The sequence below is a fragment of the Bos mutus genome, chromosome 16 (assembly GCF_027580195.1).
Source record: "Bos mutus isolate GX-2022 chromosome 16, NWIPB_WYAK_1.1, whole genome shotgun sequence".
In the NCBI taxonomy this organism is placed as follows: domain Eukaryota; kingdom Metazoa; phylum Chordata; class Mammalia; order Artiodactyla; family Bovidae; genus Bos; species Bos mutus.
The window spans coordinates 55,556,668-55,572,647 of NC_091632.1; the positions used below are offsets into that span (position 1 = coordinate 55,556,668).

Here is a 15,980-nt window from a genome sequence, read left to right on the forward strand (position 1 = left end):
GTACATGGACATCACCTTGCCTGGGGGATAATTGCTTTAATTTCTTCCTTTTTTGTGATATTCCTAACTTTCTGTTTGTTTGCTTAGGAAAATATTTTTTATTTAAGAATGTGCCATTAATGGGAAAGACTAGAGATCTCTTCAAGAAAATAAGAGATATCAAGGGAACATTTCATGCAAAGATGGGCTCGATAAAGGACAGAAATGGTATGGAACTAACAGAAGCAGAAGATATTAAGAAGAGGTGGCAAGAATACACAGAAGAACTGTACAAAAAAGATCTTCACCAACCAGATAATCACGATGGTGTGATCACTCACCTAGAGCTAGACATCCTGGAATGTGAAGTCAAGTGGGCCTTAGAAAGCATCACTATGAACAAAGCTAGTGGAGGTGATAGAATTCCAGTGGAGCTATTCCAAATCCTGAAAGATGATGCTGTGAAAGTGCTGCACTCAATATGCCAGCAAATTTGGAAAACTCAGCAGTGGCCACAGGACTGGAAAAGGTCAGTTTTCATTCCAATCCCAAAGAAAGGCAATGCCAAAGAATGCTCCAACTACCACACAATTGCACTCATCTCACATGCTAGTAAAGGAATGCTCAAAATTCCCCAAGCCAGGCTTCAGCTATATGTGAACTGTGAAATTCCTGATGTTCAAGCTGGTTTTAGAAAAGGCAGAGGAACCAGAGATCAAATTGCCAACATTTGCTGGATCATGGAAAAAGCAAGAGAGTTCCAGAAAGGCATCTATTTCTGCTTTATTGACTATGCCAAAGCCTTTGACTCTGTGGATCACAATAAATTGTGGGAAATTCTGAAAGAGATGGGAATACCAGACCACCTGACCTGCCTCTTGAGAAATTTGTATGCAGGTCAGGAAGCAAGAGTTAGAACTGGACATGGAACAACAGACTGGTTCCAAATAGGAAAAGGAGTACATCAAGGGTATATATTGTCACCCTGTTTATTTAACTTCTATGCAGAGTACATCATGAGAGTCTCTGGGCTGGAAGAAGCACATGCTGGAATCAAGATTGCCGGGAGAAATATCAATAACCTCAGATATGCAGATGACACCACCCTTATGGCAGAAAGTGAAGAGGAACTCAAAAGCCTCTTGATGAAAGTGAAAGTGGAGAGTGAAAAAGTTGGCTTAAAGCTCAACGTTCAGAAAACGAAGATCATGGCATCTGGTCCCATCACTTCATGGGAAATAGATGGGGAAACAATGGAAACAGTGTCAGACTTTATTTTGGGGGGCTCCAAAATCACTGCAGATGGTGACTGCAGCCATGAAATTAAAAGACACTCCTTGGAAGGAAAGTTATGACCAACCTAGATAGCATATTCAAAAGCAGAGACATTACTTTGCCAACAAAGGTTCGTCTAGTCAAGGCTATGGTTTTTCCAGTGGTCATGTATGGATGTGAGAGCTGGACTGTGAAGAAAGCTGAGTGCCGAAGAATGGATGCTTTTGAACTGTGGTGTTGGAGAAGACTCTTGAGAGTCCCTTGGACTGCAAGGAGATCCAACCAGTCCATTCTGAAGGAGATCAGCCCTGGGATTTCTTTGGAAGGAATGATGCTAAAGCTGAAACTCCAGTACTTTGGCCACCTCATGCGAAGAGTTGACTCATTGGAAAAGACTCTGATGCTGGGAGGGATTGGGGGCAAGAGGAGAAGGGGACGACAGAGGATGAGATGACTGGATGGCATCACTGACTCGATGGACGTGAGTCTGAGTGAACTCCGGGAGTTGGTGATGGACAGGGAGGCCTGGCGTGCTGCGATTCATGGGGTCGCAGAGAGTCGGACAGAACTGAATGACTGATCTGATCTGATCTGATCTTAATGGATTTATTATTGTTACTTTAATTAATTTTAATTAATTTTTATTGGAGCATAGTTGGTTTACAATATTGTGTCAGTTTCTTCTGTGCAGCAAAGTGAATCAGTTATACATATATCTACATCTACTCTTTTTTAGGTTCTTTTCCCATGTAGGTCATTACAGAGTATTGAGTAGAGTTCCCTGTGCTGTACAGTAGGTTCTTATTAATTATCTATTTTATATATAGTAGTGAGTATATGTCAGTCTTGATCTCCAGCCCCAACTACTGTCCTGCAAAAGCCTCTCCTGTCCTGAGTGTGCATAGGGCTAAAGTGCGGAAGCCAGATGTGACCAAATACTGGTGCCATTTTCCAGTGGATGAATGGATAAATAAATGTGGTAAACACATAAAATCGTGTATTGTTCAGTCTTAAAAAGGGAGAAAATCCTGATACATGCTTCAATATGGATGAAGCTGGAAGAAATTATGCTAAGTAAGCCAGACACAAAAGGACAAATATTGTATTTATAAAAGTACCTGGAATGGTTAAATTCATAGAGACAGGAAGTAAAATGATGGTTGCCAAGGACTGGGTGAGGGGCTAACAGGGAGTTATTGCATAATGGGGACAGAGTTTCAGTTTGGGAAGACAAAAAAAATCTGGAGATGGGTGCCTGTAATGGTTGCCCAGGGCTTCCCAGGTGGCTCAGTGGTAGAGAATCTGCTTGCCAGTGCAGGAGATGCAGGACACGTGGGTTTGATCCCTGGGTCAGAAAGATCCCCTGGAGGAGGAAACAGCAACCCACTCCAGTATTCTTGCATGGCTAATCCCATGGACAGAGGAGCCTAATGGGCCACAGTCTATGGGGTCACAAAATGTCAGGCACAACTGAGCAACTGAGTGCTTGCACACATGTGTGTGCACACACACACAAAATGGTTGCACAACAATGCAAAGGCACTTAATGCCACACACTGTACACTTAAAAATGGTTAACATGGTGAGTTTTCTGTAATGTGTATTTTACCATTAAAAATTTTTAAAAAGAAAAAGAAATATGCTCAGGGGCAAGAGGCATGAACAGAACCAAAATCAACTGCTGAGGAAGTGCCAGGTCAGTTAACATCACTCTGCAAATTAGAAGGTCCCAGACAATTCGGCCAGAGACCTTACGAACCAAAGCCAGCAGGCAAGTGCCTCTTGACCCTCTTCCCTCTGCCTTCCCTCGGTGCGAGTTGAGAGGGGTAAGTAAGTACCAGCCTGAATGAAGTGCTTGAGAACCCCCGTGAGCTGCGGGTCTTCACTGACGTTGAGAAGGTGGGGGAAGGTTTTTATCATCTGCTGCTCCTGGAGGAGAAACAGAGAGGGTATCCTCACCAGACGGGGCAGCAAAGCACAGAGGGCAAAGTTCCTTCCTATCCACTGCTCCCAGTCCTCCAGTGACCTCATCACCCAAAAGATGCTGATGGCAAAATGGGGCTGTGACATCGCCCTCTCTTGGTTATGAAAATGCATTTCATTCTTTAATACAGGTAGTGATTGGTATTGTGATTATAGAGGATTGACAGTCAAACGGAACTGGAATAAACTATATGGGCACAAGGAAAGCTTTGAATCTGGAAGTTCTGATAAAGAGGATGAAAGTCCTTCTGATTGTAACTCTCTACACAAAACAAGAGTCCTAAGTTCTTCACTGTGGATCGATCCTCTTGACATTTGCAGCCAAGAGGCACAAACCCAGGTTACACAGGAGGTTATTTTCTTGGCATTTCTCTCTGACATATGCAGCCACATTATGCCCACATCTCTAAGTCCTTGGACCCTAACTCATCCTGACCCCCTGCAGCCACAGACCTCCACCCCCACTCCACTCCCAACACTTGAGGCTCCCATCTATTCTGGCTCCAGGAACCTTCTGGAATATGGACTGGATCCCTCCCACCACTGCTAAAGTCCTCCAGGGCTGGCCCATGACTCTGGAGCTTGTCCAAAGCCCCATAGCTTTGGGGAGTAAGGTTATGGGAGGGGTTGTGTTGACAGAAGGCAGAGAAGGCATCTCCCTGGCCCAGGAACAAAGTTCACATCACAGCCCATTTATGATCCGGAGCTGGCAGTGAATGCCAGATCCATGGTTCAGGATCACAACACAGTCCCCAGAAGACAATCACATTCCTCAAATTCTCCCCAAATTCTAATTTTCTTTCTTTCTTTTTTTTTTTTAGAACTAGATATCATTTTTAATTTGAATTATTTTCTTTTTTTTATTATTTTTAAACTTTACATAATTGTATTAGTTTTGCCAAATATCAAAATGAATCTGCCACAGGTATACATGTGTTCCCCATCCTGAACCCTCCTCCCTCCTCCCTCCCCATACCATCCCTCTAATTTTCAACAGCTTTGAATTCTATCCTCAGCCTCATGCATCAGAGGCACCAAGGCCTCTCTGCTTCCTTCCTTTTCATGCCCTGCCATTCTATCCCCAACTCTGCCAATAATTTAAAGTCATATGTCACATATCACAATTTGTCACAATCACACATTACACATAATAGGTATACTATCCAATTACCCAATTATCCACCTGTCAGCAGCCCAGGCATCACTGAGTGTCTGGTTAAGATGCAAGGCTGCCCCATCCCCTCCCAGGCAGTCGGCCTCAGCAGGTGGAGGTGGTGAGCTCACCTTGGCGATGGCCACATATTGCTGCTGCCATTCCCACCGGGCCTTCTCCAGTTGGTTCGCCCAGCTCATCTGGTCACTGGGAGGCCCAAGTAAACAGGCTGGCAGCTCTGGAAGGAGGGAGGTATTTTAAGCAACTGAAGGACAGCTTTAAGGTTTGCAGTGTCAAAGGTGAGGCACAGAATGTTGCCATTCTGTTCTGAGTCAAAACAAGGGACTCTCAGCAGGAGTGGGAAATGGAACTGCACTAACTGAGTCTGGAAAGTACTGTAAAGACTAGGATCTTCATAGCAGCACTAGACACAATAGTCATGACATGGAAGCAATCTAAATGTCCATCAACAGAGGAATGGACAAAGAAGATGTGGTACATATATACAAGGGAATATTACTCAGCCATAAAAAATAACATCATTTGCAGCAACATGCATGGACCTAGAGATTACCATAAAGACAAATATTAATATCATATAGTATCACTTATATGTGGAATCTTTAAAAAATGATACAATTGAACTTATTTACAAATCAGACTCACAGAATTAGAAAACAAATTTATAGTCATTCTTCCAGAAAATTGCAGAGGAAGGTAAACTTCCAAACTCATTCTATTTTTTTTCCCTTAATGTAATTTATTTAAACCCCATCCTGAACCTTCCTCCCATCTTCCTCCCCATCCCATCCCTCTGGGTCATCCCATTGCACCAGCCCTGAGCATCCTGTCTCATGAATCGAACCTGGACTGGCAATCTGTTTCACACATGTTGCAATGCTATTCTCTCAAATCATCCCACCCTCGCCTTCTCCCACAGAGTCACCATCACCCTAATACCAAAACCAGACAAAGATGCCACAGAAAAAGAAAATTATAGGCCAATATCACTGATGAACATAGATGCAAAAATCCTTAACAAAATTCTAGCAAACAGAACATATTCCAACAGATTGCTTTGGCTATTCAAGGTTTTTTTGTATTTCCATAAAAATTGTGAAATTATTTGTTCTAGTTCTATGAAAAATACTGTTGGTATTTTTATGACAGAACATATTATTCTGTTATATAACAGAATATATTCCAACAACATATTAAAAAGAATATATTATTCTGTTATATAATAGAATATATTCCAACAACATATTAAAAAGATCATCCATCATGACCAAGTGGGCTTTATCCCAGGGATGCAAGGATTCTTCAATATTCACAAATCAATCAATGTGGTACACCACATTAACAAATTGAAAGATAAAAAACATATGATTATCTCAATAGATTCAGAGAAAGCCTTTGACAAAATTCAACATCCATTTATGACAAAAGTCCTCCAGAAAGCAGGCATAGAAAGAACATACCTCAACATAATAAAAGCCATATATGATAAACCCACAGCAAACATTATCCTCAATGGTGAAAAACTGAAAACATTTCCCCTAAAGTCAGAAAAAAGAAAAGGATGCCCACTCTCACCACTACTATTCAACATAATTTTGGAAGTTTTAGCCATAGCAATCAGAGAAGAAAAAGAAATAAAAGGAATCCAGATTGGGAAAGAAGAAATAAAACTCTCACTGTTTGCAGATGACATGATCCTCTACATAGAAAACCCTAAAGACTCCACCAGAAAATTACTGGAGCTAATCAATGAATATAGTAAAGTTGCAGGATATAAAATTAACATACAGAAATCCCTTACATTCCTACACACTAACAATGAGAAAACAGAAAGAGAAATTAAGGAAACAATTCCATTCACAATTGCAACAAAAAGAATAAAATACTTAGGAATAAAGTTACCTAAAGAAACAAAAGACCTATAAAATACTGATGAAAGAAATCAAAGGTGACACAAATAGATGGAGAAATATACCATGTTCATGGACTGGAAGAATCAATATAGTGAAAATGAGTATACTACCCAAAGCAATCTATAGATTCAAGCTACCAACAGTATTTTTCAGAGAACTAGAACAAATAATTTCACAATTTGTATGGAAATACAAAAAACCTCGAATAGCCAAAGCAATATTGAGAAAGAAGAATGAACTGGAGGAATCAACTTGCCTGATTTCAAGCTATACTACAAAGCTACAGTCATCAAGACAATATGTTACTGGCACAAAGACAGAAATATAGATCAATGGAACAAAATAGAAAGCCCAGAGATAAATCCATGGACCGATGGACACCTTCTATTTGACAAAGGAGGCAGGAATATACAATGGAGAAAAGACAATCTCTTTAACAAGTGGTGCAGGGAAAACTGGTCAATCACTTGTAAAAGAATGAAACTAGAACACTTTCTAACCATACACAAAAATAAACTCAAAATGGATTAAAATTCTAAATGTAAGACCAGAAACTATAAAACTCCTAGAGGAAAACATAAGCAAAACACTCCCTGATGTAAATCATAGCAGCATCCTCTATGACCCACCTCCCAGAGTAATGGAAATAAAAGCAAAAATAAACAAATGGGACCTAATTAAACTTAAAAGCTTTTGCACAATTAAGGAAACTATAAGCAAGGTGAAAAGACAGCCTTCAGAATGGGAGAAAATAATAGTAAATGAAGCAACTAACAAAGAATTAATCTCAAAAATATTCAAGCAACTCCTGCAGGTCAATTTCAGAAAAATAAACAACCCAATCAAAAAATGGGCCAAAGAACTAAATAGACATTTCTCCAAAGAAGACATATAGATGGCTGACAAACACATGAAAAGATGCTCAACATCACTCATTATCAGAGAAATGCAAATAAAAACCACAATGAGGTACCATCTCACACCAGTCAGAATGGCTGCTATCAAAAAATCTACAAACAATAAATGCTGGAGAGGGTGAGGAGAAAAAGCAACCCTCTTACACTGTTGGTGGGAATGCAAACTAGTACAGCCACTATGGAGAACAGTGTGGAGATTCCTTAAAAAACTGGAAATAAAACTGCCATATGACCCAGCAATCCCACTGCTGGGCATACACACCAAGGAAACCAGAATTGAAAGACACGTGTACCCCAATGTTCATCGCAGCACTGTTTGCAATAGCTAGGACATGGAAGCAACCTAGATGTCCATCGGCAGATGAATGGATAAGAAAGCTGTGGTACATATACACAATGGAGTATTACTCAGCTATAAAAAGGAATATATTTGAATCAGTTCTAACGAAGTGGATGAAACTGGAGCCTATTATACAGAGTGAAGTAAGTCAGAAAGAAAAACACCAATACAGTATACTAATGCATATATATGGAATTTAGAAAGATGGTAATGATGACCCTATATGCGAGACAGCAAAAGAGACACAGATGTAAAAAGAGACTTTTGGACTCTGTGGGAGAAGGTGAGGGTGGGATGATTTGAGAGAATAGCATTGAAATGTGTATTATCATATGTGAAATAGATCGCCAGTCCAGGTTCAATGCATGAGACAGGGTGCTCAGGGCTGGTGCACTGGGATGACCCTGAGGGATGGGATGGGGAGGGAGGTGGGAGGGGGGTTCAGGATGGGGAACACATGTACACCCATGGTGGATTCATGTGAATGTATGGCAAAAAACACCACAATATTGTAAAGTAATTAGCCTCAATTAAAATAAATTTAAAAAAAAATAATCATCAAAAGGGATAGCTGGGGATGGAGGTGGGAGATAAACTAGGAGTTTGGGATTAATAGATACACATTACTATATATAAAATAGGTAAGCAACAAGGGCATATTATATAACACAAGGAACTATACTCACTATCTTATAATAACCTATAATGGAAAGGAATCTGAAAAATAATTATGTATATTTATATGTATGTACTCATCTATCTATATACAACTGAATCCCTTTGCTATACACTTGAAACTAACACAACATTATAAATTAACTACACTTCAATAAAAAATCTTTTTAAAAAACTAAAAAAAGACTAAGTTCACCCCTTAATTCATAGGAAACCAGAGCAAAGAGGTCCTTTATCAGAAGAACAGGAAGCTCAACATTATGTTTTTCAATTGTGTGAGCATGCAAGACAGTTTCAGGGCATTCCTGTCAAGTCAGGGGATTTAGGAAAAATCAAAGATTTATCTTCCCTTGTTTTTCATGAGTTCTGTGCCTATGCTTATGAACAATGGGAATCAGATGCAACATTTAGGTCAACATCTGGCTTGTCCAGGTGTAGAGATTTGTGACCCATCAGTGTCACCCTGGACCAGACATGGGCACAGACTCTAATTTAGGGAGTTCCTAGTTGAGGCTGAAGCCTTATTGAGTAAGGACGTGGGAACCCAGAGGTATGCCAGGTAGCAACAACCTGCCCTCAAGGGGAACATCCATGAAGTTTGCGTGTGTTAGGGTCGGAAGAGCCGCTAACACCAGAGAGAGAGCCCATGTGGCTTGAGGGAGCCCAACTTGGGGAGGGGGAACAGGTACCGAGGGCAGGACAATGCATCACGCTCCGCTAAGAGCACTGAGCACAGGGCTTCCCGACCATCCAGTCTGGCTCTTTTGATACTGAACGCCTTTACCAATTCTACTTGAACAGTTTTATATTTTGCCCTTTTCACAAATCCTATTCTAAATTGTTAATGCACATAAAATTACACACAACTCAAGCTGCCACACGGAAAACTAAGGCCTTCACTCAAAGCAATGGTTCTCAATAACTGCCCAGTGGAGCCATCCTAAGGCAAGTTGCTGCCCTGGGGATGGGTAATTGGTCCGAGTGGTGCCCAGTCACCAGGTGACTCTAACGTGCAGCCAGCACTGAGCAGAGTCTTAGAAGAGGGTTCAGGGGCTAGTGCTTCTTGGGCCCCCAAACATCACTTAACTACAGGAGGCCGTCAGCAGAACAAATGCCGTATGGCCACTGTTTAAATCTGGTTAAGGAGAAAGTAGTCCCAGGGGAAAGAACAGCCTCAAAATAAAAATGGCAATTAAAAAATGAGACTAAAATGACCATTTCAAGAGGCCAGGGCCAGTATTTCATACAATCGCATGAGAATTACATTCAGGCCAAAATGTCCTGGACAAAGAAAGGTCCAGGGATGTCCTGGCCTGCCCTAGGGCTCCCCTCAGACTAAACACAATGGCTCCTGGCCCCTGCCCTTCCAGCGCAACACCACCCACTCCCCTATCTCCCCGCAGCCCCGACCCTGCAACAGGGCTTGGCCACTCCCCTCTCTCCCTCCCTCCTGCATCTAGCCTCCTGACTGCTGCCTTGGACCTGCGCTGACTCCTGACTCAGTTTACCTGCCATTCTGCAGTTTCCACACCCGAGCAGCAGTCTGTCGTTCTCTGCCCTGGACTCCCTCATCAGGGTGGAGGTGTTGACAACAGCTTTGTTCCGGATCTTCTTAGCCCTGTGCAAAGGTGGACACACACTCAGGCCCTGGGTCTTTCGCAGCTGGAGCAGTACTACCAGAGGACTGGCCGGAAACTGGCCTCGAATGGTCGAAATGGGAGCCTTTCACTTCCTAGTAACTTGAGATTCCACTGCGTAAGTTTCCAGTAAACCACTAAGACCAGAAGGGACTCAGTGACACCCAGGGCTCAAACATGAGCCCCTTGTCACATGACAAGTGTCACATGTCCACACGAGCCTCTTGTGGACTCAGCCCAAGCCTGGAGTCCACCACCCGCAACGTGTTCTGGGCCCCAGACACACTCCCCCCGTTGGGCTGACTTGGTTAATGAAAACAGTCTCTTCAGTCTCTACTGTTTCTGTAACAACACAAACCCTGGAGGCTGCCAGCAACGGCTCTGCCAAGTGTGCCAGGCCAGGAGTGGGCTTGGACTTGGCCTAGTTAAGGTCTCCAGCCTCCAGGATCCAAGGCCTGATGATCTGAGGTGGAGCTGATATAATAACAATAGAAATAAAGTGCACAATAAATGTGACGTGCTTGACTCATCCCCAAACCACCCTTGCTCCTCACCCCCACCTCTTGACCCCCAGTCCCTGGAAAAACTGTCTTGCATGAAACTAGTCCCTGGTGCCAAAAGGCTGGGGACCGCTGTCCTCATTCACTCCTGGCTAGTGCTGCATGGGACATAGTTATGCTAAAACATGACTTGTTCTTTACCCAAAATTCAAATGTAACTGGGCATCCTATATTTTCATTTGCTACATCTGGCACCCTTACTTCTTTCCCTAAGGAATAGGGTTTGCAAGGCTTGCCCCCAGTCACAGAGTCTACGACAGATCCAGGCCTGGAGTCCAGGACCCCTGGGGATCATTTTCTCCTTCCTCAGCATCACATAGTCTCTCATGTAAAAAGTGCTAGCAACAGTTTAGAATTGACAAGTGGGAAGGAAATGAACATTCTACATAATACTAAGGGCTTCCCTGGTTGCTCAGATTGTAAAGAAGCTGCCTGCAGTGCAGGAGTCCTAGGTTCGATCCCTGGGTTGGGAAGATCCCCTGAGGCGGGCATAGCAACCCACTCCAGAATTCTTGCGTGGAGAATCCTATGGACAGAGGAGCCTGGAGGGCTACAGTCCATGGGGTTGCAAAGAGTCAGACACTACTGAGCGACTAAGCACAGCACAGCACACAATACTAAAGGCAAAATTCAACCTTAAGTTCTGAGTTTGTAGCACAGATGTTGGAAGAAAACAGAGAAAAACAAATGAAGCAAAATGATACTGAGGCCTGGCAGTGAGGAATGAGAATGCAAGGGTTTGTCCCTAAAATGCAAAGGCCTTTCCCTAGAGAAGAGGCCAAGGAAAAACCAAGAGAACTACTTGGAGACATCATAACAACTGTTATTTTGAGCTTCAGCCCCATGCCAGGCAGAACTTAGCCAGGAACGGTTCTTGAACCGTCTCACACAGTCTTCACTCAGCCCAGAGAGGGTGGTATCACCTCCTTCAGCATGTGAGCTCACCAAGGGCAGGGAGGTTCAGGTCTCAGAGGGAGTAGGGCCAGATTCTGTCTGACACACTGGCCCGTAGACCTGACAAGTGACATATTAGAATAGGAACCAGGTTCATTTCACATGCCAGCTCCAGTCACCTGGAACACTGGCCGAGAATTCCAAGCTCCTGAATGAAGCTGACGGGAAAGCTGCAGAGGGGGATTCTCCATGTCGGCCATGCTGAATGGGATGGAGGGGTGGAGACACCATGGGGTTCCAACCCCTGGTTAGAGCCTCCGTCTCCCCAGACCCTCACTTTCCCAAAAGGGTCAGGGGAAGCAGGCTTCTGCCTGCCTTGAAAAGCAGAAACTCAGCTCGGCCATAGCCTCCTGCCAGGACTAAACTGCCAGAAGTGGGCTTGCTTCCTGGGCCAAGTGGGAAGGCAGGAACGTGTGTGGATAGCCTCTCCCTGGGAGGAGCCACCTCTGCCCTGCTGTGTGGGGCCTGGAGATATAAGACACAACAGAGGGAAAGGGGCAGGGCCCAGGGCTGGTTCCCAACTTTGGGAGCCTCTTACACGCTCATCTTTATCATTAGCACAAAAATTCCCTGCCTGCCACTATTCTCTACCTGTGACCCATAGGACAAAAGGAGAATCTGTGAATGGCCATGTTATTTGACAGAAAAATGCAGGGAGACAGAGAACTGAGCACTTCAGGGGTGGGTTCAATGCATCCTCCCATGAATTTGAGCCTGTGGCTCCTCCCCGATCCAGGACTGCAGTGACTGAATGACAGGCTAGGAGGGCCCTGAGCCCCTATTTCTGTCTCCTCTTATTTATTTTATTTCTCTCTCTCTTCTCTCACAGATCATTTTGTTCTTCCTTTTTCTGGACACATTCCCAAGACACCAGCTCATCAAGTTTAAGGGTACTAGAAGAATTTGCCAGATTTAGAACTTAGAACCACTATAGATAATAAGTATTCATAATCGTACCTTTCAGCATATCTTAGTGTTGATAAAGTTTCCTCATAGCAGATGTCAGCTGGACTTATCGCTGCTATCTGTAAACAAATATCCTTTTCAGATTTTGTTTTTTTATATAGGATATATAGCTATTGTTGGGCTTCACTGGTAGCTCAGCTGGTAAAGAATCCACCTGCAATGCCAGAGATCCCAGTTTGATTCCTGGGTCAGGAAGATCCCCTGGAGAAGGGATAGGCTACCCACTCCAGTATTCTTGGGCTTCCCTGGTAGCTTAGATGGTAAAGAGTGCCTCTGCAATGTACGAGACCTGGGTTTGATCCTTGGGTTGGGAAGATCCCCTAGAGCAGGGCATGACAATCCACTCCAGTATTCTTGCCTAGAGAATCCCCATGGACAGAGGAGCCTGGTGGGCTACAGTGCATGGGGTCACAGAGAGTCAGACACAACTGAGCGACTAAACACACAGCAGATAGTTATTATTGATTTTACACAGCTAACATTCATGGAATATCTTGGAACTTGTGGTTTGTTTAAATTTTACAATTCAGAAAACTGAGGCTTAGATAAGAATAATGTGCCAAGGTCACCCATAACTGGCAGAGCTGGGACCTGAACCTGCCCTGACTTGAACAACTGTGCTGCTAACCTCTGTACTATGCAACCCTCAGCACTGAGTCCGCAATAGATTTCCTCAGAAATTTAAATGACAGTTGAATGGTGGCACTGCAGAGACTAATAAATAAATCATTACTGAGTACCCACCTAAATGGTTACAAATCTGGTATTGACTTCAGCTTAACTGTTCTGAATTGAATAAGAATTCAAATGAGAAAATAAAATTTTTGATGAGCTGGAGGTGAGCAGGATCACTGAGAGTGAACAGGAGGGAGTGTGACTGCCCACGGGGTAGCTCCTAATCTATGGATCTGGAGGCCATGATTTAGAGCATAAGCGCCTGATGAATAATCATTTATCTTTGTCCAGCTTTGCAATTTTTAAAGCTTGTTCATTATATTTCATTTAATCATCACAACCACAGTTTCAAGGCGAGATCATTATCTTCACTTGAAGGAAGGAAGTGAAGCTCCACAGTAAGTGTGCTGAAACTGAGAATCTTGTCAAGAACTGACAAGATTCTTGTGAAGAATAACTTTAATAATAATAGCAACAGCAATCATGACAGCTGCATGAGTCTAAATAGTTAAGATGTGGTAGGAAAGCCACTTTACCAGAGTAGTTCTGCTGTTCCCACCCAGAGCTGACTGGAGCAGTTTGGTCAGTACAGAGTCTCTGTAGGGAACATGGAGGACTTTCTTCCCCATGGCGGCATCAGCCAGAGCACTAAATGAAAAGAAAATGTAAAACAATAAAAAGTTTTAAATATATCAAAAAGAAATCTGCCTCTTTGTGGATGAGTCAGAAACACCCCTCAAATATCCTTGACAACCCCATATACCAGACATGACATTAAAGAACATCCAATAGTTGATATACCTTCTGTACAAAGATACTGGCATATTGCAAGATAGAAGCAGCTGGCTCCCTCTCCAAGGTCAACTCCGGGGAAACCATAACAGACAGGGAGGCCCAGATCTGGGGCACTAACATAGTCAACCTTGGGAAGAAAACCCAGAGCCTGCAGAGAAGGGTCTTTTTGTGTCTGTACGGAGAAGGGTTTTGACTCGAGGGAGACGGTGGTAGGCTAGCAGTGTGGAGACAGATAGGGGAGCAGATTTAAGTCCTTTCTGGTCTTTCTCTCATACTGCCTTAGGAAGATCCCATAGAGTTAGAACCTGATAGGCTACAGAATCAAGTAAGAGTGAATGAGAAATAAATGCCACTCAGGGTACTTCAGAGGAAGCAGTGTTGGCATTGAAGGGAGTGGGGAAGAGGGAGGAAATCCCATCTCTGATAAATTATAGCCACAAACAAAGAAAAGAAATCCAAAAAATTTAAGCTACCAGGTTTAGAAAAGAAACAAAATGATCATCTAGAAAGGATTAGATACAGCAATTGAAATTTAAAACCCTATGGATAAGTTCAACAGTTCAGTTCAGTTCAGTCCTCAGTTGTGTCTGACTCTTTGCGACCCCATGAATTACAGCATTCCAGGCCTCCCTGTCCATCACCAACTCCCAGAGTTCACCCAGACTCATGTCCATCTAGTCGGTGATGCCATCCAGCCATCATCCTCTATCGTCCCCTTCTCCTCTTGCCCCCAATCTCTCCCAGCATCAGGGTCTTTTCCAATGAGTCAGCTCTTCACATGAGGTGGCCAAACTATTGGAGTTTCAGCCTCAGCATCAGTCTTTCCAATGAACACTCAGGACTGGTCTCCTTTAGGATGGACTGGTTGGATCTCCTTGCAGTCCAAGGGACTCTCAAGAGTCTTCTCCAACACCACAGTTCAAAAGCATCAATTCTTCGGTGCTCAGCTTTCTTCACAGTCCCACTCTCACATCCATACATGACAACAGGAAAAACCATAGCCTTGACTAGACAAACTTTTGTTGGCAAAGTAATGTCTCTGGTTTTTAATATGCTATCTAGGTTGGTCATAACTTTCCTTCCAAGGAGTAAGCGTCTTTTAATTTCATGGCTGCAATCACTATCTGCACTGATTTGGGAGCCCAAAAAAATAAGGTCTGACACTGTTTCCACTGTTTCCCCATCTATTTCCCATGAAGTGATGGGACCAGGTGCCATGATCTTCATTTTCTGAATGTTGAGCTTTAAGCCAACTTTTTCACTCTCCTCTTTCACTTTCATCAAGAGGCTTCTTAGTTCCTCTTCACTTTCTGCCATAAGGGTGGTGTCATCTGCATATCTGAGGTTATTGATATTTCTCCCGGCAGTCTTGATTCCAGCTTGTGCTTCCTCCAGCCCAGAGACTCTCATGAGGTACTCTGCATATAAGTTAAATAAGCAGGGTGACAATATACAGCCTTGACATACTCCTTTTCCTATTTGGAACCAGTCTGTTGTTCCATGTCCAGTTCTAACTGTTGCTTCCTGACCTGCATACAAATTTCTCAAGAGGCAGATCAGGTGGTCTGGTATTCCCATCTCTTGCAGAATTTCCCACAGTTTATTGTGATCCACACAGTCAAAGGTTTTGGCATAGTCAATAAAGCAGAAATAGATGTTTTTCTGGAACTCTCTTGCTTTTTCCATGATCCAGCGGATGTTGGCAATTTGATCTCTGGTTCCTCTGCCTTTTCTAAAACCAGCTTGAACATCAGGAAGTTCACGGTTCACATATTGCTGAAGCCTGGCTTGGAGAATTTTGAGCATTACTTTACTAGAGTGTGAGATGAGTGCAATTGTGCAGTAGTTTGAGCATTCTTTGGCATTGCCTTTCCTTGGGATTGGAATGAAAACTGACCTTTTCCAGTCCTGTGGCCACTGCTGAGTTTTCCAAATTTGCTGGCATATTGAGTGCAGCACTTTCACAGCATCATCTTTCAGGATTTGGAATAGCTCAACTGGAATTCCATCACCTCCACTAGCTTTGTTTGTAGTGATGCTTCCTAAGGCCCACTTGACTTTACATTCCAGGATGTCTGGCTCTAGGTGAGTGATCACACCATCGTGATTATTTTGGTCGTGAAGATCTTTTTTGTAT

At 43.2% G+C, this 15,980-nt stretch overlaps 1 protein-coding gene across 1 annotated transcript in view; it reads right to left on the reverse strand.

The window, feature by feature from the left end:
* Positions 1–15,980, reverse strand: part of KIF28 (Kinesin-like protein KIF28P) — an 82,454-nt gene that overhangs the window by 30,734 nt on the left and 35,740 nt on the right. The window contains exons 7-11 of the mRNA XM_005893392.2: positions 13,585–13,696; positions 12,365–12,432; positions 9,765–9,874; positions 4,522–4,628; positions 3,093–3,183 (exon numbers count right to left, since the gene is read on the reverse strand). Of these exons, the coding sequence (XP_005893454.2) occupies positions 3,093–3,183; positions 4,522–4,628; positions 9,765–9,874; positions 12,365–12,432; positions 13,585–13,696 (488 nt within the window). The remainder of the gene's footprint in view (positions 1–3,092; positions 3,184–4,521; positions 4,629–9,764; positions 9,875–12,364; positions 12,433–13,584; positions 13,697–15,980) is intronic.